Below are 24993 nucleotides of genomic sequence, written 5' to 3' on the forward strand. Positions count from 1 at the left end.
ACGCGGCAGCGGCCGCCCGCCCGCACCCCGCCGCCCGGCCACGACTCACCCGTCGGACGGAAGCCGGTCGGCAGCGCCGCCTTCAGGCGATTCACGCAGCTGGGGGTGTGACCGCCAGGAACCGGGAGAGGAGGCGGAGGGAGAGGAGGCGGAGGGAGGGGAGAGGAGAGGAGGGGAAGGGGGGAGAAGCCCCCGCTCGTACAAAAGCCTCCGGGCGGAAGGGGCGAGTCCGTCGCGCGAGGTGGCAGCCATGCCCCCAAAGAAGGCTCCGGCCAAGCGGCGCAGCACCGACTCGGGCGTGGAGCGCGACCGCGGAGCCCTTTCTCAGGAGAAGAAGGATCAGCGCATCGCGCTCTTCCTCAGCGACTTCGACCAGCAGGGTAAGGCCGGCCGGCCCCCTCCGGGCTCGCTGAGGCGGCGGTACCGGGCCCGCCCGGCCGGCAGGGAGGGGCTCGGGGCGGGGCGCCGCGCGGCGTCCCGTGAGGCGCGCGTCGGGGCGGCCGAGGCTGTGGCGGATCGCGGAACGGTGGGACTGCGCGGGAAGCACCGCTCCGCCAGGGGGCGCCGTGACGGACGTCGGGGCGGGGAGCGGCCGGCGGGCTGGCGCTGCCGCACCTCGGGGCTGGCTTCGGAGGCAGGTAAGGCGTGTGGCGATAAACGCCCGTTTGGTTTCCAGCCAAGGAAAGCATCCGGGAAATGAAGAAAGAACTCGATTTGCTCTTGCAAATGGCTGAGAAAGCGTTCATGGTGGAACTGCTGAAGATGCCGACTGCCATCAGAAAGATGAAAAGGAAGGACTTGCTTAGTAAGTGCGTGTGAATGCAGCATTTAATATTGGTGACAATGAAGGCTCTGCGATCTTGAGTTGACTGTAAGCCTTTGCAGAAGGTGTGTTTAGTGCCTTCCCTGAAAACTGCTACCTAAAAGCATTGGCTTCCAGCAGCACAGAGCATTGCTGCTTTTAATTCAGGCTGTGTACTGTTTGGCTAAATTTACTGTTCTTCTACAGATAAAACTTACTGAAGTGGCCCAGGATGTTTGTTTATCGTTGTTTTGCACACTGGCTGTCCTAAGGGATTTGCTAGTGAAGGTGAATTATTTAGGCAACTACAGTTCTGAATGACATGCTCATTTCCATACTTTGAAAGATAAGAACCTGCAGATAATAATGATTCAAGCAACAGTATGTAAACAAGCTGTGCTTTCTTATGTCACAGATTTGCAAGAAGGGGAGGAAGTGGCCCTTGCTGCTGCAGCGGTGTGTATTTTTAACTTTATCACAGCTTACAGACCAGAAACTTTTCTTTCTGCTGTAAAGATTTCAGACAAATTACTTTGTTAATCTGCCTGTTTAAACAGAAGACATATAAAAGGCTAGACAGCCAGCCACAGTGCAGTAACATTACTAAACATTTATGGTCATCTGCAAGAAGTACAGCTGCTTCTGAAAAATAAACTGCTGTTCAGCCATTTCTGTCATTTTCTTCCACGCCCTTTTGATTTATTGCTTTCTATAAGATAAAATGTATCTGTTGAACAAAAAATATTCACTTAATCTTTTTGAATAAATGTCTTACAGACAGATTGTACCCTAGAAGATGTACCAAACGCAAAAGTGACACGGACCAACAGTAAAAAAGGCAAGCAGCTCTATTATGTAGCTTTGCTCTTAAATTTTCTCCTTGTTGTGTTTTGAGCAGAATGTGAACATTAGGCCTGGAGAACTTCAGAGGAAAGTGCTTAACTAAAAGTACAAGGATCACGTGCTGTGTTGCTGTTCTAGTGCTCCAAAACATGAGATAAGAATTCCTGCCCTTTAGATTTATCACTGAAAATGGTGAAAGGAGACAGATTTGAGAGCCTTATCAGTGCTCTACAGTATAACAGGAGAGCTCAGAACATTACAGATTATGCTTTGACTTCCTGTTCTCTAAGCTCTGTAAAGAATATAACATTCATCTTTATAGTCCGAACTATGCCATAAAAGTGACATTACTACTTAAATGCAGTTCTGTTTTATCTGGGAGTTAAAGGGTTATCTGGTGCCTTTTAACTATTTGATGTGTCACTTTGTCTGTGACAAACAGTTGGCTTTGAATTCTGTCCCAGGTGGGTGATCATCACCCAGCAGAACTGATACCTAACTATGGGTGGGTAAATCGCCTTCAAACAAAAAAGTTCGAAGTAACGTATGCCTCTTGTGAGACTTCTTTTTCTTTTCTTGTCTTTCAAATGCATTTCTAGTTAAGGTAACTACAATTGTTGAATATGAAGATGCCAAGTATACATCTGCAAAGAAAATACCTAAAAAAGTAAGTTTATTCTAAATAAACAATGTAAGGGTTTAATCAGTTGTGACGTGCTATGAACCCTGCTCTGTCCATTACCAGACAGGCCAGTAGCCTGTTGTCTGTTTGAACAATAAATTCTTTCAGCTTATTTTCAGTTAAGCAAGACAATTTGCATAGTAAATTAACTTCATAATAAAATGTTATCTGCTCTTTGTGTAACTCATTCACACAGAATTGCACATACTGAAGTAGTCATTCTTTCCTGATTTGCCAATAAGTCTTGATGCTTTGAGGAACTATCTGAAACATTTTTTTAGAACTCAACTTTGTGTTAAAAATAGACGTTATGTTTGGGTGACTAGTGCATCCTATCCACATGGAGCTGTAAACCAGATAGCACAGGTGTATTAATTCTACCACCTCAGTCCTGTGCAGTGCAGTACCTCAGCCAAACACAATGTGCCAGGATGACTCAATGAAGACAAAACTTGTATGTGGAGTTACAGGTCTTAATTACAAGAGGGCTACGTGTTGGAAAGGTGTATGTTAGAAAAGCTATTGCTTGTGTTTGTTCATACTGAAATTCAGTACAGTTTTACATCAAAAAAACTTGAAATGTGTATTTGTGGTTTCTAAAATATGTAAAACAGCAAAAAGCAGCACTGTGGAGCTTAACTGTTCTGTTTGAACATGGAATTCTTCCAGTATTTTTCCTGGAAGTATCTATCATATGTCTATCATTTTGCCTTAAGATGCCATTTCTGTTAACTGCAGTCTAATGCACGTTCTCAGGTATCCAAATCAAAGTCACTGGTTTCACTGAGCTCTGGTTTAAATAGCAAACTGCACAGTCTTTCTAGGTAAGCCTGACCTTTGATACATAACTTACTTAAACTGGTAAATCCTGCACAGAATCATGCTCAAAAGTAGATGAAATTTGAGCCTTATAAACGCTCTGATAGAGATGGCTTCCGTAACTTGTATCGGAGGTAAAAAAAAGCACATCTAGCTGACATCTAGCTGAAAGACGTAGTTCTCTCGCTCACCACATGGTGTGCAGTTCCAAATGTGTTACCAGCACAGACTAACAAACATCACTTCTTGAAAGACAGCACATAAGGGAAATGTCTTTGTTGCTTCTTACTATGAGTAATGAACTGTTGTGTAATAATTTTGCCCTTAGACATAGCAGAAAGGAAGTTACCATTAGCAGGGAAATAGATGCTTGCAAAATCACCTTTGTGGTACTTAGGATAGACAATATTTAAGTCTCGCCATAAAATCTAATGAATTAAAATAAATGAATAAAAAACAGTGGATATATCTGCTTGAAAAAGCGTTTTGAGATGCTCCTGTTCCAGTGTACATCCCTGAATCCACTGGCACTTATTTGGGTACATTCAATTTGTATTTGGAGAAAAACAACTGAAATAATATCAGTGCTTAACATGCCTAAAAGAAATAAAGTCTTAGCCACGTACAATTATTTTCCTGAATTGGGATTTTTTTAGTTTCTGTCTTGATGAAATCAAACTACAGGAGGTTGCTTTGCCTGAGAAGTCTGGCTTTTCAGGCTGCATTTATTCTGTGCAGTAACAGTGGGACAAAATTATGCCTTTAGTCTTCAAAATGCGAGTGGGAAAAGAGAGGAAAGAGCAGAGGTAAATTCTGTCATCAAAAATTCTGTGAACCAAGTTAAAGCCCAACAATTAAAAAAAAAGTCAAAAATTAAAAAATTGTTCTGTGGATTCAGGTCAGCCATACATAACAAGTGTCCTGAGAGCTGAACTAGTAAAATGAAATCCTACTGTAAAAGCAACTTCCCAAGATGATCATCTCTGTATGCTGAAACAAAGCTGGGGATGATGCTTTAAGTATCCCCCACATCAGGAGTTGCAGCTGTCCCTTATCTACTAATGTAACCAAACCTTTCATTCACCTGTCATGTTAGGTTCCAGCATAGCTCAGAATCTATTTGAGGGCTTCTTCATTGTATATAAACTGGATATGTTACAGAACACTTACAGCGTTCTCTAATTCACTGTCTGTTTTCATCTAAGCTGGAGCTTTTACAGTAGAAGTAGATGAGGAAGCAATTAAAATAAATCACTACTCTTGTTATTTTTTTAGGTCTGTTTACTCTTCCACAAGCATAAATGAGGCTGTTAAGACTCTTGCCCCTGACTGCAATGCCACAAATTTCAAAGCCACGCCAAAAGTATCAAAAGGGTAAGGAGCACCAAGACACTGCATGTCCATCTCGATTTAACAGGTCTTCATGGTCTGCCACTGAACTTGGTAGTGGGGATGTGAACCAGTTGCACCTCCTGCTTTGAGCATGGGCGTTAGCTTACTTTTTCATGGAGGTACAGAATGCAATGTCACAACTAAGCCAGTTTGTTTCTTTCCTTCAAAGAAAAGGAAAAACCTCAATAAACATGAATGGAGTATACATTCTACTCCTTTCTCCTTTTGTTTAAAGGTATAGTTTAGAATTTATGCTACGACCTCAGAGCATATGTTTGATTAAAATGTGACCAATATGCTCATGTTTTAAAAAACTGATTATCACAGTTGTATCCTTTTTGAACAGTTTAGGTTTTCAATTATTTTCCATAAGCAACAGTTTAGTTTTGACAGAAGTCGGCAGCCGAAATACCTAAGGGTAGGGAGAAGAGAAGAGGGAAGGGTGTAAGATTTTGGTAACTAACTGGGTCATGAAACCAACATGTTGCTTAGTTTCACCTTGGCTTACTACAAATGCCAGAGGCTTATTGCCTCCTAGAAAATGTCCAAATCCTGCCTTTAAAAAAATACAAAACAAGTGTAGGAATTCTATACATACAGCATTTCCTGTACCTCTAAGAGGTAGCAGCTTTGGAACGTCCTGCTATTTCCCTCTGAAGTGAACAGATATAGTGCAAGTCTTATCTTAAGCCTCAAGGCACAGTTTTCTCTTTCCAAAACTGTTGTCACTGTTCATATTGGGGAGTGGATGTCCTTGATAGTGAGAGGTCCAAATGTCAGCCTGCTTACAGGCCTGTAACACAGCAATAAAAAGCGTCACGGTCAGAAAATATTACCTAGTGTGCTAGTAAATGCTGCTATTAGATTTCCTGCAGTCCTTTGGCAGCACTGAAAAAGGCAAACAAGATGGCTTTTTTCTTAGGTATGCTTGCTACCATGTGCAGAAACTTCTTGCACAAAAAATGTGCAGAATAGAGGAAGCTAATGTTATAGTAACATTTTACTTGTATTCTAGTGCTGGACTACAACAAGCTGTCTCAAGAACTTTACCTACCAGTGAAAGAGTTCAAGGCATGATACTGAGAAGTAAATCAGTACCCCAAGATAAAATGGTTCCATTTGTAAACATTCCCTTGGCTGATGGACAGGTATGAAACTCTTCCTTTAAAAAAAAATTCTAAAATACTTTACAGTAGTTGAGCTGTGAATTGTCTAATACAGATAGCTCTCGCTGTCCCTATGTGAGCTGCTAAACACAAGGAAGAACAATTAGCAATGTTTTGTAATGTAGCAGGGCAGCACCTGGTTTTCAGAGAAGCTGACAGTGCAAGTATAGACGTTTGGAGTAGTTTTTGAAACTTTCTCTTCATGTTTTTAGACGCTCCGTATGGCTGGTGGAGACCTCCGTAACTTTGATGTTCAACTATTAAATCAAGATACAGTACAGCACATTCATAACCTAGTGGTAAGCTTAAACCAGGAGACTTGCATATAAGCATTCCAACACCCAGTTCTGCATTTTCATGTGAGATAAATGTTGTGGGTGCTAATTCTAATTGTGTATTTCTTCAGAAGTTAAGCCTAAGTTGGCTGGCAGAAATTGGAAGGAGAGAGGGAGAGGGAGGTACAGGGAAAGGACAACTGCTGTACACAGATAAACGCGTAGGAGAGCACTTACAGAAACACGTACAGTTACCTGGAATAGAACAGAGTTATAAGCTTTTCCTTCTAGATTGCTCAGTGTGCAAATTGCCATACTTTATCCCATCCACAAAAGCTTACAAAGTTACAGCAAAGCTTCAGTTCTTGTTAAAATCTGTTGTTCTATGTCTATTATTGAATAAGAACTACTGTTAATTCTCTACTGGTATTTGAACATGAACTACCTTACTTCTGGCTCTAGGAAGTAAATTGTTTTGAAGAAGAATAAAGCTGAACAGAACTTTGTAGCACACACTGCCTGACATTCTTAGCAAAGCATAGAGCTTCCGGATGAATTCATCTGGAGCAATAGGTATCCATCTGGACAATCAGTGATAATAATCAGAGAAGTCTTGTGGGTGGGAGTGATTGAATGTGGCTGGAATAAGTTAAGATGAAGGTGCGGAAGTCAGATTTGGTAACAGCGTATCTGCATCTGTAAGCAGAGAGCAGGGATTTACTTATTACATCTACAGCACCTAATTTTTTAATTTCCTTTAAACTTTGCTTGTTAGCTTGAACTAAAGTGAATTTTCTTCACCCTTAGAGTGAGCTGACTGTATTATGTGGAAAGGCTACTGCTAAGTCAAGTTAACGGAACTGCCTTGCAATGACAGAATATTCACAACTGCTCTTACCTTCCTCCTCTAAAGTGTTCAGAGAATATCTACAATGTCTTAATAAAGCTGTGTACTGCTGAATAAATATTTTTACATAAAAGCATACAATGGGATCCATGTTTTTCCTTGTTTCCATAAAGGACACAAATGCAAAAGGAAGCGATTTTACTTTTCCACCTTTGTACAAGCCTTGAGCTGGCATTTTAGCTCAGTTCACAGTAAAAGGAAAAATACCTTGATGTAGCAAACAAGATTTAGTAGCAAAAGATTTAAGGTCTAACTGATATTTCTACACAGCTAGAAGTAGGAAGCTACTTCTTATTACAGTTTACGTTGTTTCTGGCATGCATGGAAGAATTCTATTTAGCTATTGGTTTGCTGTTACTATTCATGTTTCGTGTTATAGAGATTTTACTTAAGCCTTAAAATGAAATGCAGGTTTTTAAGTTCTTTAACAGAACTTTAAGATATGCAGCTTCAGTTTTCTGGTAACATAGATATAAATCTAACACAAATAAACTGAATTATTTCCAGTCTTCTGTTGTGGTATAACTTGCAAGATAGGGTAATAGCTCAGATTTTCTCTGGTAGGAAAGCTTTTGACAACTTTTTCAAGTAAAAGATGACCACAATTGCTTAAGCTTTTCATTAACTTGAGGATACTCCTGGCTTTTAGTCTGCTAGGAGTGATTTCACTGTTTTCACTGTGATACGACAGCAGGGAAGACTTGCACTTTCAAAACTTTAAGCATATTTTAAGCAATTTTAGCTTCTAACAGTTTTTTCTTCTGTCTTAAAAAAAAAAAAAAAAAAAGTGAGATAAGGGTCACAAGTTTCAATTAAGGAAAAAAAAGCACTTCCTAGGACAAGGAAGTCAAAGCTGGTCAAGAACATTAAGTTAAGCCTAACTGATGAATAATCTTATTTTCACTTGATAACCAGAATATAGATATGCTTTTTTTTCTAATAATAGCATTAAGAATTGTATGAAACATTCTACATTTAGAAGTCAGTCATAATACTGCCCAATTACAACTAAGTTTTTTTGAATTAACCTAAATTGATGAGAGCATCGCATCAGCTTGTTAGCAATGTTGATTCCTGAAGACAAGCTGGTATTTCAAGATGAATGATTTAACTGTTCCCTCATATGCTACACTAATGCATATCCCATTGCAAGGCAGCACTGAAATCTGAATGTTTGATGACAGTATTCTACAATTTCCATAAAAATGCATTGTTGAATATAGCTTTGAAAACCAGTACAGTGCACAGCTGTGGATCTTGGAGGGGTTTAAGCCTGAATGTAGTGGTATCTATTACAGAATTAGCTCCTGTTGTTTAATCAGGCCTGCTCTAGTTGAAGATCTCATGAATTTTAACTTAGAGTGTGTGTGCTTGTGAGAGAGAGAGAGAGAGAGAGAGAGACTATTAACAGCTAGGAAAGTGTCTCTGGGCCCTGACACGGGCCAAACTCACAAGCTGTGCACTTCTTCAGTGATGCAGGCCTTCTTAATCAATTGATACGTTTATCCCAAGGGGTGAAGCACCGAAGACTCAATTACTCTGTAGTACTACCTCTGACCTACATATCACAATGCACCACTTATTACAAAGAACACGCAACTAATGCTTCTTTCACATAGGACAAGCACATTGGCCTATTTAACGAGGCAGCAGCTGCAGTAAAGCAATAAAGTTTATTGCTAAACCAAACAAAATTACTGACAGTGGTATTATATTACTTCCAAGTTTAGTACTGAAGTCAAGACTGTATAAGTTTTAAATTTATGTATGACTTTTACCACACTAAAACTCTGTAGAAAGAGGAGATGTGTAGAATAAAGGCAATTCTGGAAATATGGTCAGATTCTACTGTCAGGAGCCTAAATTAAATTAATGACTAATAATCCATACTACATATAATGATCAAATCTACATCCTCCCCCCCCTTTCACTTCAATATGCTATCTAAGAAGTTACAGCGAATTCCTCCCCACTCCACCAAAAAACACAACTTTAACAATTTACTTTAGAGAGATAAATTTTAGAGTTAAAAAAATTTTAGAGTCTAAAGTTTAGAGGTAAATCTGAAGACCAGTATCTGAAAGCATTAGACAAGTACATTAATTATTAAACACTACAGCTTAAGATGATGAACTTGGTGAAACACACCAGAAGGATCACTATGTAACTATGACTTCATGCAAAGCCAAAACCTGCAGTTTAAGTGAGAACAAACAAAGCTTCAATAGAGGACTTGCAACGGTATAAATCAATACTGAAGGAGCAGCCAAACAGTGTTTATTCTTGCTCCAGTTTAAAATCCACATTTCGCAATGTTCCAATGTCATCACCTACAAGTGCACTGAAAGCTCTGGAGCACCTCTCTCCCACCTCACTCTGGTAAGAATTCAACAATTACCTGACAAGCTTTTAAAGTCACTCTTGAAATTTGTAAAGAAAAATAAGAGTGTATTTCAACTTCTACTCAATGGGGAAGAGGAACTACACTATAACAAACTGGTGAACAGCAACTCATGCACAGTTCTCCAACTCCGTAGCAAAATAAGACAGCTGTACCTGATAATTATTTAAGGTCTCTTTTTTAAAACCAATTAAATGCATATAAAAAGGAATAGGACTGAAACTGGGAAAATTAAGCATCTTAATAGCTAGAAAAATTTTAAACTACTGAAAAGCTGATAAAATTGACAACATTTAGTATGTTTTGAGGTAAAAAATATTTGTCAAGTACAACACTAATCTCCATCTCTTTACAAACTGTGTTAACACCACTATAGATTGCCAGGCATGTTTTTTTGTTTGTTTGAAGACATGGATTTAATTTAGCACAGGATTTAATCATTTCAAATGTTTGTAACTTCTTGATGGCAGTCTGAAATCTCTGTACTTTCTCTATAGAAAGGGGACATGGCTGTGGCCTTCCCCTACCCAAATAGTTGTATTGCTGCTCAAGAAAAATATTTATACACACAGTACTTAAACTGCAAGCTGGTTTTAAAGCAGCTTCAGCCTCTCTCTGTTTTTAAGCACCTACCTCTCTATACTCAGTTGGTACACATGGTCAGAACCACTGCAAAAGTAAAAGTTACACGGCAAGAAGAAATATATTATACACCAACTGCTTTTATTTATTTCAGAAACCGTTCACAAGATGGTAGAAAAAACTTACAACCACTTCTAATTTAGTCTTCCATTGTTCCCAGTCAGCTCTAAACCCATTATGTGCAAAGCCCATTTACCATGCATCTAGATGACAGATACAGGCTATGAAATTCTTTATTCTACTTGTAGCAGCTTATGCAGGTGCAGCCAAATACCAAGCCTCAGGACAAATTGTACACAAACTTTACAATGTAGAATTTGAATTTAAAATATGAAACTTAAAATCTACACAAAACTGGTAAAAATCAAGCACAGATACGAGGACAAACTTAAAACCCATGTGAAAAGGAGTCTCGTCTTCCTTTCAAGTGCTTTATTCTGCTACACAGTCAAAATGAAGATGTAAGCTTTGTGGTTAGTTTAAATTACACTCTGTAGATACTATAGACCAATTTAAAAGTTACACATACAGCAATAGATGTCCATTGGTTCATCTGGATTACTTATACAATCCAGTTGGATTGTTGAAAACAAGTCAGGCAAAATTTCAAAGAAAATCCTTGTGCAACTTTTTAGACAAATGTTTACTGATGGGCACACTGTACCCCAGGTCCATGATGGCTGCTTTCTTCATCAGAACTATCATTATAAGCTTCACGTCTCTGGCCACCACCTGAACCACGAGTGGTATCAAATTCCTGAAGATCTACCTCTTCTGCATCACCAATTACATTAGGAAATTCTGGTCTAGCAGGCAGAAGATCTTCAAGTTCCTGCCCCAAAGAAAGAAGCGCATTCAGTACCACATCTCCAACTTCTAAATAAAGTGATGACTTCCCCACAGCATCAAGACTCCTTGGAGCAAGTTTGGTTTGGAAGCCTAAACTAGTGTAAGCTCTGAAGTGCATAACTCATTTAAGAGTAACCAAAGTATCTGCAATAACTGGAAAACAAATTAAAAAAAAAAAGAAAAAGCTCCACACATTATCAACCAGTGTCCAATCAGTAAATACAGTTGCACTTTCAAGACTTATCACATGGTCATAGATTCTCTTCTCATCTACCCAAAAATCAACACCGCTTTTAAAAACAGGTTCCAGAAACCTTAATCTCAATTCACATTTCAAGTAATATGCTGTCTATGAACAGTATTAATAGAACAATTTATTAACATTTACAGATTACAAAGCAAGCACAGGGGGCTAACACACAAGCACCTTGCATGCACTGCCCAATAAAACTACCAAATTTATGCTCGAAAGACTACTTACTGAAAGCTTCTCTGGGCTAATCCAGTTATTTTCAGGAAACTGAACGTCAAATTTAATGTAAAGATCCCCCTTCTCAAAAGGATTGCGATACTGTGGCATTCCTTCACCTCTGACTACACGGACACAACCTGTAAGGGTAAGAAACCAATCTGCAGAATGCTGCTTCAGAAACAGTCCTGCCCCACCCAATTCTCCAGTCTGGGCTCAGGTAAAAGCAAAACAAGAATGGAATTAGATATTCAAGAACAACAAAAGCACAGTCACAGGAGTCTTTATCTCCTCACACTTACCTGGTTCAATTACTTTTCCAGGAGGATATTTAACCACAATTTGACGCCCATCAAGGTGCTTAAATGTGAACTGGAATCCACACAGAGCTTCAACAAGTCCTATCTTGTGCGTCATATGCAAATCATTCCCATCCCTTTGGAACACCTGAAAACAGAAAACAGGAGGTATCTTTTCTAGCACTACAATCATATCTTCACAAGACTGATTATTTAGAGTTTACTGTTGTTCCTAAAACTACAAGACATTACTTAACACACTTTGGAAGCGTGCACCTTACAAACACCTCACGACATCCTAAGACAAAAGGTTCAAATTACATAAAAAGGCAGCCCGTAAAGCAGCAGTACTCCTTTACCCCAAGACCTTTTACAAAAATTAGGCTATAAACAAAAAATTCAGGACTGTTTGACACTGCTTCCCCTACACCATGGTACAAAAAAAGAAAAAAAAAAAAAAAAAAACCACCACATTTTCATTTCTCAACATTTATTGTAGTAGCTGATATCTCCATCAGCTAGCTACCTATGGAGCACAGGGTTCTGATCAATTAGTCCACAGCTATCTTAAGAGATCTTTAAGCCACACCACTTTGGATTTTTAATGGGAATACACATGAGTTTGTCCACCAGTAGGCTGCCAAAGGCATTACCTCCTCCACCTCCTTTCCCACCTCAAGGGAGATTTTAAGAACACAAAAAGCTTGACTGAATATCAGTCTAGTTCTACTCACTAGGACACAAGGTTTCAGTATTTTTCAGAATAGTTAATGCTGTAAAACCAAATACAGCTCATTAGAAGACTAAGATAGAAATGGAATCTACCATATGAACTTTCATGGTTTTATGCACATCTGTTTTGTATGTGTACAGTGTTCTCATTACCAAAAACAACGAACCAAGTAACTGTGATGGTGTGTTTCACCCAGTATTATAGAAGAATGCATGAACTACACATAGGTCTCAATAGAATAGCTGTCCACAGCACTGAAAAGCTTACAAATTTTCAAATAGTTAAAGCTGATAATAACTTAGAAATTTGTACCTCAGTTCTTAGAGGCAACAGAATGCTTTTTTTAGTCCATTTAATGATTTCCTCCTTCAGAGTAAATCACAAAGTTTATCTTATCCCTTCATAGTAATAACTGGGCTTTTTCAAACAAAACATTAAAAAAAAAAAGTCATCCCAACTTTCCCTTAGCAGAGGTCTAGGACAGAAAAAGGTCATTTGCAATGTTTAATTCAGAAGTGCAATATGTACACACTAGAATACAATAAGAATGAACCAAGCTAGTATAAAGCAATCTTATTTCCTAGTGCTTGGTTAAATGATCTAGTTATACTATCAGCATTCTGTGTTAAATTTCCAGAGCCCAACAATAGTGGACACAGAAAGCACCATCTCTGCAGCCTAGTAGGAGTTTATTTAATAAAATCAACACTTTGCACTGTTTGTGCCACAAGCAATGTAGATTGAAGTTAATGTCTCGAACAGCTCTGCACAGTGACTAAATCTAGCAAAGTCATTGTGAGCTTACTTGAGAAGATTAATGTTCACTAGCATGAAGAAACACCAAAATCCACATGTCCTCTGGTCCTCACTTGCAAATAAAAGCTCACAAATAAAGCCATATTACCTGCTATAGAATTACTAAAGGCTATTCATCATCTCTTCCAGACATGCAATTACATGAATACAGCCATTTATATCACTTAAATATTAAAAGATTGTATCAAATGGCATTTAAAATATAAACTTAAAGGTATTACCTCATTCTCCTTTTCTTGGAGTAACAGGACAATATCACCTGGTTCCACACCTGGAGCCTGATCTGCTTCTCCACTGAATGTAATTCTTTGCCCATGTTTCATGCCTTTGTCTACATGGACTTCAAGTATTTTTACCTCTTTGATCACCTTTTTCCCTTCACATTTTTTACAGCGGTCTTTTTCATTAATTACTTCACCTGAAGACACAAGTTCAGAGATTAACACATAATTGTACACAATTCTGAAAGGGAAAGAAAGCTATTTTAAAGTAAGTTGAACAACATACGCAACAGAACTAGTTATTTAGGTGTTGCTTTACACATCCATCACAAGAAGAAAACCAGACTCTACTTACTGTACTTGGGAAAAGGGGAAGAAAGAACAAAAAGGGAACACAAAGATATATATAAAAGCTTCCAAGCAATCTTATCACGAATCTTCAAAAGATTTTGGACACAGAAGACAAAACAAAAGGTGAGGTTTGCTGCTTGCATTGTTCCTTAGGTCCAAACTCAACTCCAGTATCCTTACCATTCAACTTCTCTTTAAAATAAAACAAACTACTTTTAAATTCTTCGTTATGTTGCAGGATAATCACTGTAAAGGAGGGAGAAGCAGCATCCACTCTTCCTCAGAAGTCACAATACCAATTTCAAACTACTTCACTGAATTTCAGAAGCTTAATTCTGTTCTGTTAACAACAGTGAAAGTTGCTCACAGCCCCATTCTGCAGCATTCTACTGCAGCCCTTAAGTACTACATAAATGCAGACAGTAAAACTAGAGAGAGCCTCACATACCAAGACAGCTGATCAAATTAGCTTCATACAAGAGCAATAAATGGTGTCCCACAAAAATTACCTACAACTGCCTGGCACATAAGATTCCACTCCTATACTATCCTGACAGTGAATAGTTTTTCATACTGTTTGTCATCTTTAGCAATGCAAGTACTTTTTCCAGCAAACTGAAGGGTAATTATACAGAGCAACTTAAATTCTCTGTCCTACCCAACTGAAACTATGTATTTGAATTGTGAAACAAGATGTTAAGAAACATCATTTGTAAAATATTTCAATGAAATACAGCTCTTTTTAATGTCAGGTATTGTCAAAAGCAAAGCTATCTACAAGGCTGCATTACTACTCTGCAAACTGCAGAAGATTCAGAAAGGATTCACGTGTAGTACATATCATGTGATGATAAAACAACAAAGTCAGCAAAGGGTATCTTAGTATTTTTTTTTCTTTTAAGTCCAACTTTAGGTTTTTAGTTTTAACCTAAACCTGTCCTTGGAGACTAAGACAGTAAAAAAACAAACAAACAAAAAAAAAACAATACCAAAAACTTCTAATCCCTCCTCCCCCCCAAAAATATTGGTCTCTTTAATGGAAGAGTAATAGCAACAAGTAAAATTCACATCTAAGTCTTTAAGAAACAAAACCACCACCACGTAACACAAATTAAAAAAAAGAACAAAACACCACAATTAATCCCTGTTGTTAAGCTTCCAGGTCATCTTTCAGCATTCCAGACATTAAGCCTTGCTGCTGCTCTAAGTAAAATGACTTCTCCATACTGGGTCCAGACACCTATCTGACAGCATGACAACATAGGGGAAAAGCTTTCCTAGATGAGATGCAATTCACTATGAGAGAAGCTATGCAGCAGTTCTCCCAAACACACAAGATAAATATTTATACATTTTTATTACATATTTATAAGTGCAATGAGGAATATGAAAGAGCCAACCTACCTTCTCCATTGCAGTCAGAGCACACAGACTGCATCTGCTGAACCATTCCAGGAGCCAGCTGTCTGATCATGATACGTACACCTCTACCCCGACAAGCATTACATTTCTGAACAGCTCCAGCCTTCCCTCCTTGACTAGAATAGAAAGCACCAGTTGCATTAAAACCAAGCCTTTCAGAAATGTACAACAATATTTACAGCAGTAGGTTAACATGCCTGACTGCACCGCCAGTGAGTCAGGTGTCCCTGCTGGCAAACACACACACACACACACACACACTCCCCCAAGTAGTTCAAATCCCATGAAATTACAAATAAACGATTCTGAGTCTGAGAGCAGACTCCAGTAAGTTAAATACTGATGAAGATCTGACATAGAAGATGCTTCACTGTATCATACGCCAACAAAGCAAGCAGAACCAAACTTACCCATTACATGCACTACAAAGGACATTCTTGCTAAGTTGTAGTTTAGTTGTCTTTCCATTATATAAATCTTCTAAAGAGACTCTGCAAAATAAAGCATTTTCTCCTGTGTTATCATTTAACAATATTCTTTCTCCACATCATTAAAATATCTGCCTAGGACAAGTAATAGAAAAACAGTTCTTCATAATGACTAAATCTGCTGTTAAAACAAGATTTTTTTTTTTAAAGTACCACTGTGCTTTTGCAAGGAATCATTAAAAACTGTTCTATACATATGAATACAGGTACAGCCCTGAACATCACTTAAGAGAAAAGCTATGATGTAACTGGTTAGTTGGGTTTCTCCACAGGAAGCAAGCTAACATAGCACATTATGTTTCACTACACAGTCACATTTGATCTTTTAGTTTTCTTTTTCAAAGAGGTTCTACCAAGCAAGTGAGAAGCCCTCCTGCTTCTAGATCATCTTGGAGGCCTTTATAGCATACATACATGAGAAGATTACTTACTACTGTACTGTACTTTCCCCTGGAAAACACAAGATACTGAGCGAGAGGAGGCAGAAAGAACAACACTAACAAGTCCCCAAGGCTATACAGTTCTTTACATTTGTTCATTTTTAGATGCCCTTGAATATACGAGCAAATTCTAATAACCTCTGTAAAGTGAGAGAAGCTTACGAACAGTGTTTCCCCAGGTTCACATTATTGGACAGAAGTTTCAACTTGAAGTATGTTAAACTAGAAAAGGTTACCTAGCATTAGCATTTACAAATAAAAACAAAACTAAAGCAATTAGTAATACACCATACAGTACTAACTGCTAACTAAGCAAGCAAAAAGAAGTAACCAGACTATGCCAACCATAGAAAAGATGCAACTCTAAGGAAGTTTGAACAGAGCTGCTAACAGGCAAAAAGCCAGTTTTAACTGTAAGTGAAGAACAGTCAGATGTGCTATTCGAGCATGTTGTTCAGTTTGGTTTTGTTTCTGAAGTTTTTTTTTTTTTTTTTTTTTTAAGAATTTCCCATTAATTACATATTTTATACTTCCAGACAGTCAGCTACAAATGCAAGTTAGCTAAAATCTTTCAGGAGCATTAATACCTAAAGAGTTCAGCTATTACACAATACTTGTTTATTTAATGCAATTTCAGATTAGAGCTTCCAAACATAACTGAGAAGCAACACCAAGAAAATGACGTTAACTAAGGCTTAGTTACAGGCTAGTATTGAGACAAATTAAAGTATCAGATAACCTACATGATTAACCATTTATTGAAAACCAGCTAACTGCCTTCTGGACTATACGTGACACAGAGGTCTGAAAAGGAGGTGCAGACTGCATAATCTCACCTGGGGAGCACAACAAACATATAAACTAGCAGCAGAGAAGAGTACAGATAAGTTGAAAATTTACATTAATTTCAGCATCATGATACTTACTTGAGAGGATGCATCATATCTTCTCCTCTTCTTCTACCATTACGACTTCTACTCTGACCACCCATGAAGTTGAACAATCCACCACCAAAGATGTGGGAGAAAATATCGTCCATTCCACTGCTTCCACCACTACCTTCTCGAAGGCCCTGTTCTCCATATCTATCATATAACTCACGTTTCTCTGGATTTGACAATACTTCATAGGCAAAGCTTATTTCTTTGAACTAGAAGGAAGAAAGAATCACATCAGTGCACGATAATCTTTAATTAAGGGAGAATTTTGCTACAGTTCCCTGTCCAGCATGAAAACCTGATGAGGATGGTACACAACACAAACCTTCTCCACCCTCATCCTAGTAAGACAGGAAAGCAGATTTAGGCATTGTTGTGTTACATCTTGCCTTCCCATCAAACACGACATTTTATTGCAGGTATCCACTGACTTGCTTTTTGGGCCTAGCACAAGACAGTCTTACTAACAGGTACAAAACCACACATTACTGCAGTAGCCAGCAGGCAAAAACAAGTTACGCACACGATATCGACTGTCAGACTTGTCAGGCGCTTTAGAAATTGCTCAGTTGTTCTCCTATTTTAAAATGCATTTTAACATATTAGTCCACAAAACAAAGCTTATCTTCACATAGTCATCCCTGTTCACTTCTAAGCAATCCTGAGAACTTCTGATAGGGATAATCAACTGAGTCAACTTAATTAACATTTTTTAAATTACTATCAGTACATCTGATCCAAACTTCTCATATATGTGGTGCGTTTTACACTGCAATTTCAAGTCCCTCCAAAAGTACTTTTTCCCACATCTTCACATATTTTACTTTCCAAGAAATATGGGCCCAGAAAACAGATTATTTATGTTTTTCAAATACATATGTAGCTAGATGTCAGTGTCAGCTGACACTGGCAGATGAAGAGGCAATTCTTTTAGCACTGCCTTCTCAAACAATTTGACTTAACTGCTGCATTCTGTCACTAAGTATGCCCTGAGATTGGAAATAAGTAGAGAAGGCATTATTCCCTCTCATAGTTCTTACTGTTTTTGAGCCATCTGCAACACCAAGCCCCCCAACACTTTTTTCAGGTCTTTAGATGCTATTGAAACAGCAAACTTCAGGAGTTTAAATGAAAAAAAATATATAAAAACAAAACAAGTCTTACTTTGTCACCTGCATTTGGATTCTTATCAGGATGGTATTCCTTGGCCAGCTTTCTATAAGCCTAGTTGAAAGAGATACAAAATTAGTTCCAATTTTGAGTCATCTGTACTTTTTTGAGAGACTCAACTAGCCTTCCAAGGAGAAAGAAAAACCTGATAAAATGAGAAAACAAATGTTTGATATCAGTCACGTATCAATGGGGTATATAATTCTGATTTTACTATGTCTCCTCAATCACAGCAAGACATTAAGAACAAAATGGCTGCTTCAGCTTTTCATCCGATTTTATCAGTCACTAATCCAAGAAAAATCATTTAATTTTTTTTTCTTACCTACCAATAATGAAACATTCAATCTCATACTGAACTAAGTATGAGTTACATGAGCAGAATTTACATCATCTCTACTTCATTGTTAAAAACAGCAGACAGAATGGCTGCAAAGATTTTTAAATATGCTTTTTTGACCAGTGCTTCAGTTCTTAAGACCATGACCTTTTCTTTAGCAGTACTCCATCACTTTGTTCCTTAGAGGATCAAAGCCAGTAACAAGACTACTTCTACAATTTGGGTATTTCTCACATCTTCTCCCTGACCCCACCTCATTGGTTCCCAATGTCTGCCCCATGATTGTTAACAGAAATGACTCAAAATGACATCTGAGTAGAGCTGAGCATCTAAATTCTCCCTTTGGAACTACAGCTGTAGAAGAGCTTTATGCCTGGTAAAATTCCTTTATTTTAAGTTACATGTCTTTACTGATTATCTTGAAGTATGCTGTGCTTAAAAAAAAGTTAATAAAACAAAGCAGAACATCGACATCAGAAGCAAAATGTTCTACAATACACTAAGAGTAAAGAGCAAAAGTTATAGGTCTCATAGTACAAATTACCCATCAATAACAAGGCTTAACCTTTCACAAACTTGAACTGTAATACAAACATCTTTTCCTTGTATTTTAAGCACTAAAATAATTGAAAAATTCAACTGAAAATCTACATATCATATCAGCTAAAAAGGATTTTGTGTAGTGACTGTTAAAGGGAAGAGTTCATGTCTTCGCTTATAGCAGCACAGCATTTTAGAGCAATCCTTAAGATCATTCATGGCCCCAGAGCAAGCAACCTCTTTTTAATTAATGAGAAACAGATCCAGAATCAAGGCTACATGGACACCTACCATAGCTTTAATACAGGTTAAACTAATCATTGTTAAGGGCTGTTTTCCTCCTGATTCTCAGTAAAACCATTATCCATTTCTTTTTTTTCTTTGCTCTGCTTTCATATCTGATATTAAAATATCAGATTAATGAAGCATCCACATGGCCTCTCAGTGAGAATAAGAGGGACAAACTGAGTGCTACAAGGCAGTTGGTACATTCCTTGACAAGTGCAACATACAGCAACGAATACAGAACAGCAGAGGTCATAGAGTAAAAGACAGCTGCAAGTTCTTCAGTCATATGGGCGAGAAAACACCTTTAAGAGACTCTGATAAGGAAAAAATAGTGCCTGACGGTGTTTGCCAGCCTCCTACCACCTTTCACTAACACTATTTCGACACTGCCACTGCCTATCCCTGCACAAATTAAGCTACCTTGTGCATGCTGGGTAACGCGGCTGTTTGTGGCAGCACCACCCATCAGCGGAAGCAGGTCACTGCTAGTAAACTTGCTTGTTAATTTTCCTTCCTCCCGCATAAACGGGGGTAAAATTTTTTGGGGGGGAAAACAGAAAAGCGGTTCATACCCTACGTACTGAAATGCCTGCGGTACGTCGTTATACCGATGACCCGGCTCCAAGTTTTCTCCTTGCCTCTTTATCACCTCGCTTCGGTGCCCCCAGCCCGGACTCGAGCAAAGCGAAACCCCGCCGGGCCCACACGTGGGACAGACAATGGGGAGGCCGCAGCCCCGCTCCGCTTTGCGCCGCTCCCCTCCCCCGAGGAGCCCCCGCCCGTCGGGCGCGCAGGGCGGCGGGAGGCGGAGGCCGCCCACGGCCATGGCGGGGATCTCAGACCGCCGTGCCGCACGGCAGGGCCCGGCTCCCCGGCGCTCCCGCCCCCCCGTGCCGCCCGGGGCCCGCCCGAGGCCTACCCGGCTCCGCCACCGCCCGCCCGCAGGCGAGGCTCCAACGGCCCCTCGGCGCGGCCCGCGCATTCCCGCCGGGCTGAGGTGACACCGGGCGCCTCTCTCTTCCCGCACGCGGGTTCAGGCCTCGCGGCGAGACCCGGCGCGGCCCCGCCGCCTCCAGCCGTGCCCCCCTCCCCCCCCCCCCCCCCCCCCCCCCCGAGGCCCGCCCCCGGCCCGCTCGCCTCCCGCCGGCCCTCGCCCGCTGCCCCGCGAGGCCCCGTCCGGCGCCCGACCCACCCCCGCCCCGCAGCGCTACCGCCCGCCGTCCCCGGGCGCCGGCTGCCGCCCCTCCGCCGCACCTTCTTGAGCTCGTTGTCGGAGGCTCCGGGCGGCACGCCCAGGATATCGTACAGCTTCGTGTCGGCCACGTTCGCCATGGCAGCAGCGGACGGCGGGCGCGGGCCGGAGAGGGCCGAGGGGCGGCGAGGGCGAGACCGGGAGCGGGACGAACGCCGCTGCGACGTCACGCGCAGACGCCTCGACGTCACCGCGCCGCGACGCGGGAGAAGCCCGCCCCCCTTCGCCCTTCGGCGGCCCCGCCCCCTCGGCCGCTTCGGGCGCCTGACCCAGTTCCCGCGCGGGGCTGCAGGGGGCGCTGTCCGCGTGGAGCTCGCGCTGCTGGGGGCGGGAAGGGGCTGTGAGGGACGAGCGGAGGTGTGGAGCGTTCCGCGTGGGAGCTATGGCTTCGGCGTTCCCCGCGTCGCTTCGAACCCGACGTTGCAGTGCCTGTGCGCCCGCCTTTCCGCAGGTGACTGCGCCTTGCTGCTGGGGCGCGTCTCTGAGGGCACCTCGTGCTGTCAGACCTCAAACACCAATCGATTTTTCTTTGGGGTGTATTACCGAGGCTTCGGTGGTTATAAATAACACGGGTACCCATCTGCTCTGTGTTTTTCGTGTTTTGCTCCGCTTATGGGATCTTAAAAAAGCGCTAGTTGCTATGCTAGGCTTGAAGTGGTGCGGAGAAGTGAGTTGTGCTGGAGTGGTGCTGAAGCCACGGCAAGGCACCGCTTTCAGATGGCAAATAAATGTCCTGCTTGTGCCTCATTAGAACCTCGGCCCTCAAACCTGGTCAGGAGTGTGGCTTCTCCAGCCTTTCCTCATACTGCACTCCTGGTCATCAGCCCCTCTTCAGGCAGCGACTGCTGGAAGGCTCTGGAACCTGAGGCAGGTGCTTGGCAGAGGGAAGAGGAGCGGGACGGGGCCAGTTCTCCACAGTGCCCTCCTCAGCCAAGCAGCCATGCCTGGAGCGTGTCTGGGATGAGGTGAGCAGTGTTGGGCCCTGAGGAAAGTCTGCCAGGAGCAGATCAGAGACTTGGCCCAGGTGAAAGTGCGGGAAAGGTACTTTGAAATGATTCATGTATTTAAGGTGCAGAAATTTGAATGGGCCTTTCGCCTGAGGGGAACAGATTGAAGCACTTAAAGGCTTCTTTCCTCATCATTTGAGAGCGACTTCATCTCTTCACCTCAGCTTGTGACTGCAGTGGCTGCAGTTGGGAAGAGCCATCTGCTGGTGGTTTCTCTGCTCATTAGGCTGATATTTACAGAGCCCTGAATTCCATCACCGTGTTTACGAAGGCTGGCATAACCTGGCTTAGTACATCATGGTAATACTTGCTGTGGTATTGTAGGTGTGGCAGTCAAGGACTTCAAAGGGAAATGGAGACTAGTATTGGAGGGAGAAAAGTGTTAGGGCAGAAACAGCTACTGGGACAACCACTGCTTGAACTGCAATTATCATCTGGCTCAGAGACATGCAGAAAGAAAGAACAAAAAAAAAATAATCATCAGGAGAGATAAGTTTCTTCAGTATTTTTAGAGGCTGTCTGCACAGCCTTCAGTAACCCTATGGTTTAACATATGCATCTGACATCTGGCACTAGTAAGGCTTCAATGTTCAGCTTACCTGTATCTTGCACTACTTGAATTCATCTTTTATTTTGGCAAGGCTGCATTTAGACTTGTCAGCTAATATACAAACTGTCTGGCATGCATACCTGCCCTGGTGATTTTGCATTGCATTCACTGATTTATATGCTTCTAGAAATTACTATTTTTGTCATATGGCATTTTCTTATTAGTGGGCAGTCAGGTAGGAAGAAAAGTTATGAGGATGTAGGGAAGCACTTTGCTCTGCAGATCTGAAGCTAAACAGAATCAGTATGATTGGTACCTACACTATTTAAAATACCATAGAGTAATATGCATTTGTGCCTTTGCATTAAAAAACAAAGCAAAATGTCAGCAGCTGGAGATCAGAAGAGCTAACTTAGCTCAACCCAGCAGGTGCTATGCTTCTACCAACTGTTCATGAGTTGTACTGACAGAACTTGTTAGGCACATGGCTGAAATGTCCCTCACTTCTTTTTGCTAGCACTTGTACATTGTCTTTGTTGTCTTTTGTATGGTTCTTTTTTGTTTGTTTGTTTCAATTTCTTTATCATTCCTCTCCTTCACTTAGCTTATTCATATAGTTTCTAAGATTAGGTAAACTCACACACTGTGATGAAAAGACGGAATGTTAAAACTGCAGCAGTTGCTGTATGAGGTTTTGCTTTAAATAGATTGCACAGTTCTCAGCTCTGCAAAGTATTGATCTGGCTTTAGGCAGGCTCTAAGAGGGATCATTCACACTTGGTTTGTGTTTCAGGTCCTTATGCATTCTTTATACGGAACAAGTTGAATTTCTTTTCTTTTGGTTGAAGCATTTTGTTATGCTTCTTTAGAAATCAAACAGGAATTGTTTGTGTTTGTCACTGGAGAATCAGAGAGAGAGAGATCAGCCTTACCTTACTGTTAAAGAAATATATCCCCACCCCTTCCCTAACAATTTATCAAGTTATCTTATGTGTTTAACATAGTCTTTCTTCCTAGTCACTTGAGTGTGTAAGTAGGCACTGTTGCCTTCTATTTAAAGAGTACTACTATACAATCAAATTTAAATATAATAATAGTAAAGGGTTTTGTTTAAATACTCCTGAAGAATAATGCAGTCATACACTAAAAGCTATGGAGCCTACTTGGTCTTTTCTTTAAATATTCTTTTATTTCAAATTTGATCTGATTAGGCAGTTGGTATATTATGCACAATGTCTGATTTCTACCATTTTTCCACTGTGAAGAAAAAAAAAAAAGAAAAAAGAAAAAAGAAAAAAAAAAGCCGTTCAAGAACATAAGCTGAAACTTCCAAATAATGTTCTTTCTAAGATCCAATAACCGAAGAGCATGTTAGGAAGTGGTGGGCAGCTGCCCATGCAGTCAGTTGCAGTGACAACAGAACTGTTGCTCCAGCTCTTGCTGGTTAAGAGGAGCCTGTCCCTGCTCCAGTTCTTCTGACTGGAGAAACAGGTTTGAGTCTTACCATGTGGTCAGAACAAGAGGTCTTGTCTTGTCTACTGTCCTGCCCCACATCTGATGATAAAACCCAGGGCTGCCTGGCAGGTACCTGGGCAGCATCAGTAATATGATTTGTGTACCTCATTCCTTTTCTACTTTCCTGGCCCTCATTTTTGCTTCCCTTGCGCCTGTTTCTCCATCCTCAACTCCTCCAAAATAAACAATTACCCCTAATTAATTATTCCCATAGGTCCAATTTTGCTACATCCACACCCAGATTTGGGTTACTTAGATACAGTTACTTGGATAAGCTGAGCCTTATGTCCTATTACTGATATGGTTACTAGGTGTCATCAGCCTTATATGATTTAATTCCTAAAAGTCCTTTCCAATAACCTGTACCTCCCACTAAACCACCCATGGAATCCAGCCACCCTCAGAGAGGGATCTAGACTTTGGACAGTATCTCACACTAGTATTTGTAGTTTCTAGTGATTATTTTTTTTAATCTTATGTGCTTTAGTTTCCCCAGTTTTGTTCAGTTAGCTGAATTTCACACCAAAGCCTAGTCAACAGTATGACATTTGCTTGCTACTGTAGCAGGGCACAGCTGTTAGAAAATACATCAAAATGTTAGAAGAATATTTTAGCTGAATTTGATCTATTATTATTATTTAAAATTGCTTTGGGGTGAATTTTATGGGCTGCAGAACTTACCTAACACAAACACATTCTACCAGTGTAAATTGCAAGCAGAGGTATTGTGAAAATTAGTTTGGATAAGGAATCAAAGCATTAACTTTGAAACAAAAGTTGTTGTTTAGAGAATTTTCTTTTACTTTTCAAAGAGATTCATTAAAGTCTTGAGAACACTGGTAAGAAATTTTGGGATGGAAATAACCCTTTTCTATATTTGGGATATCCAAGGGAGAATTGTCACATTGTTAACTGGTAAAGAAGAGCAAAGAGTGGATAGTGCAAAAACTGACATCTCAAGTATATGCTGACTTTTCACAAGAGAACTGAGCCATTTCAAATTCATATTTCATAATCATAAAAAGATAGTTTTGGGGAAAAATTCATAATAATCTACTATAAAAAAAACTGCCAGCCTTTTAACAGTTTCTTAATTTGTTTAAATTCCTGAACAAGTCCCAGCTTTCTTCTTGATCTAGTAATACATCTCAGTGTTGCTGGAAATTGACTAGGCAAGACGTTTTAAGTAAGATTTCCAGTGCTTGGAAAAAGTACTTCAGTTTATTTGTAATTTTGTTAATTTGTAGATTACATGTAACAGCTGAGATGTGAGTAAGGCCCTTGACATAATGAGAACTTGCCTTGCCAATTATTGTTATTTTGAATTATGTTATCTGATACGTGAGTTACACTTGCACTTAATGTTTTTACATAAT

The 24993-nt window shown here is 40.4% G+C and overlaps 2 protein-coding genes across 2 annotated transcripts; one reads left to right on the top strand and one right to left on the bottom strand.

Annotated features, from left to right (window-relative positions):
* Positions 1-222: 222 nt before the first annotated feature.
* Positions 223-6962, top strand: LOC122183119 (borealin-2). The gene is made up of 10 exons (XM_042876885.1): positions 223-380; positions 677-805; positions 1218-1258; positions 1580-1640; positions 2245-2312; positions 3084-3151; positions 4422-4520; positions 5554-5686; positions 5917-6003; positions 6787-6962. Exons 1-10 carry the CDS (start codon positions 251-253, stop codon positions 6832-6834), a joined length of 864 nt encoding a protein of 287 aa, XP_042732819.1. The 5' UTR covers positions 223-250; the 3' UTR covers positions 6835-6962.
* A 3027-nt stretch (positions 6963-9989) lies between these two features.
* Positions 9990-20689, bottom strand: DNAJA2 (DnaJ heat shock protein family (Hsp40) member A2). Its single transcript, XM_042877171.1, has 9 exons — positions 20548-20689; positions 18120-18179; positions 16944-17167; positions 15500-15580; positions 15072-15205; positions 13317-13513; positions 11550-11694; positions 11260-11387; positions 9990-10761 (listed from the first exon to the last, which is right to left on the bottom strand). Exons 1-9 carry the CDS (start codon positions 20623-20625, stop codon positions 10573-10575), a joined length of 1236 nt encoding a protein of 411 aa, XP_042733105.1. The 5' UTR covers positions 20626-20689; the 3' UTR covers positions 9990-10572.
* Between the last annotated feature and the right edge of the window lie 4304 nt (positions 20690-24993).

This window comes from Lagopus leucura, unplaced genomic scaffold, assembly GCF_019238085.1.
Source record: "Lagopus leucura isolate 7727_CA_CO unplaced genomic scaffold, USGS_WTPT01 Super-Scaffold_100017, whole genome shotgun sequence".
In the NCBI taxonomy this organism is placed as follows: Eukaryota; Metazoa; Chordata; class Aves; order Galliformes; family Phasianidae; genus Lagopus; species Lagopus leucura.

Coding starts and splice junctions, on each gene's coding strand:
- LOC122183119 (XM_042876885.1), top strand. CDS start 251: ATGCCCCCAAAGAAGGCTCCGGCCAAGCGGCGCAGCACCGACTCGGGC. Junction 806..1,217: donor GAAAAGGAAGGACTTGCTTA/GTAAGTGCGTGT, acceptor CTTATGTCACAG/ATTTGCAAGAAGGGGAGGAA. Junction 1,641..2,244: donor ACGGACCAACAGTAAAAAAG/GCAAGCAGCTCT, acceptor ATGCATTTCTAG/TTAAGGTAACTACAATTGTT.
- DNAJA2 (XM_042877171.1), bottom strand. CDS start 20,625: ATGGCGAACGTGGCCGACACGAAGCTGTACGATATCCTGGGCGTGCCG. Junction 15,206..15,499: donor CTTTGTAGTGCATGTAATGG/GTAAGTTTGGTT, acceptor TTTCTATTCTAG/TCAAGGAGGGAAGGCTGGAG. Junction 10,762..11,259: donor TTAGCCCAGAGAAGCTTTCA/GTAAGTAGTCTT, acceptor TCTTTGGGGCAG/GAACTTGAAGATCTTCTGCC.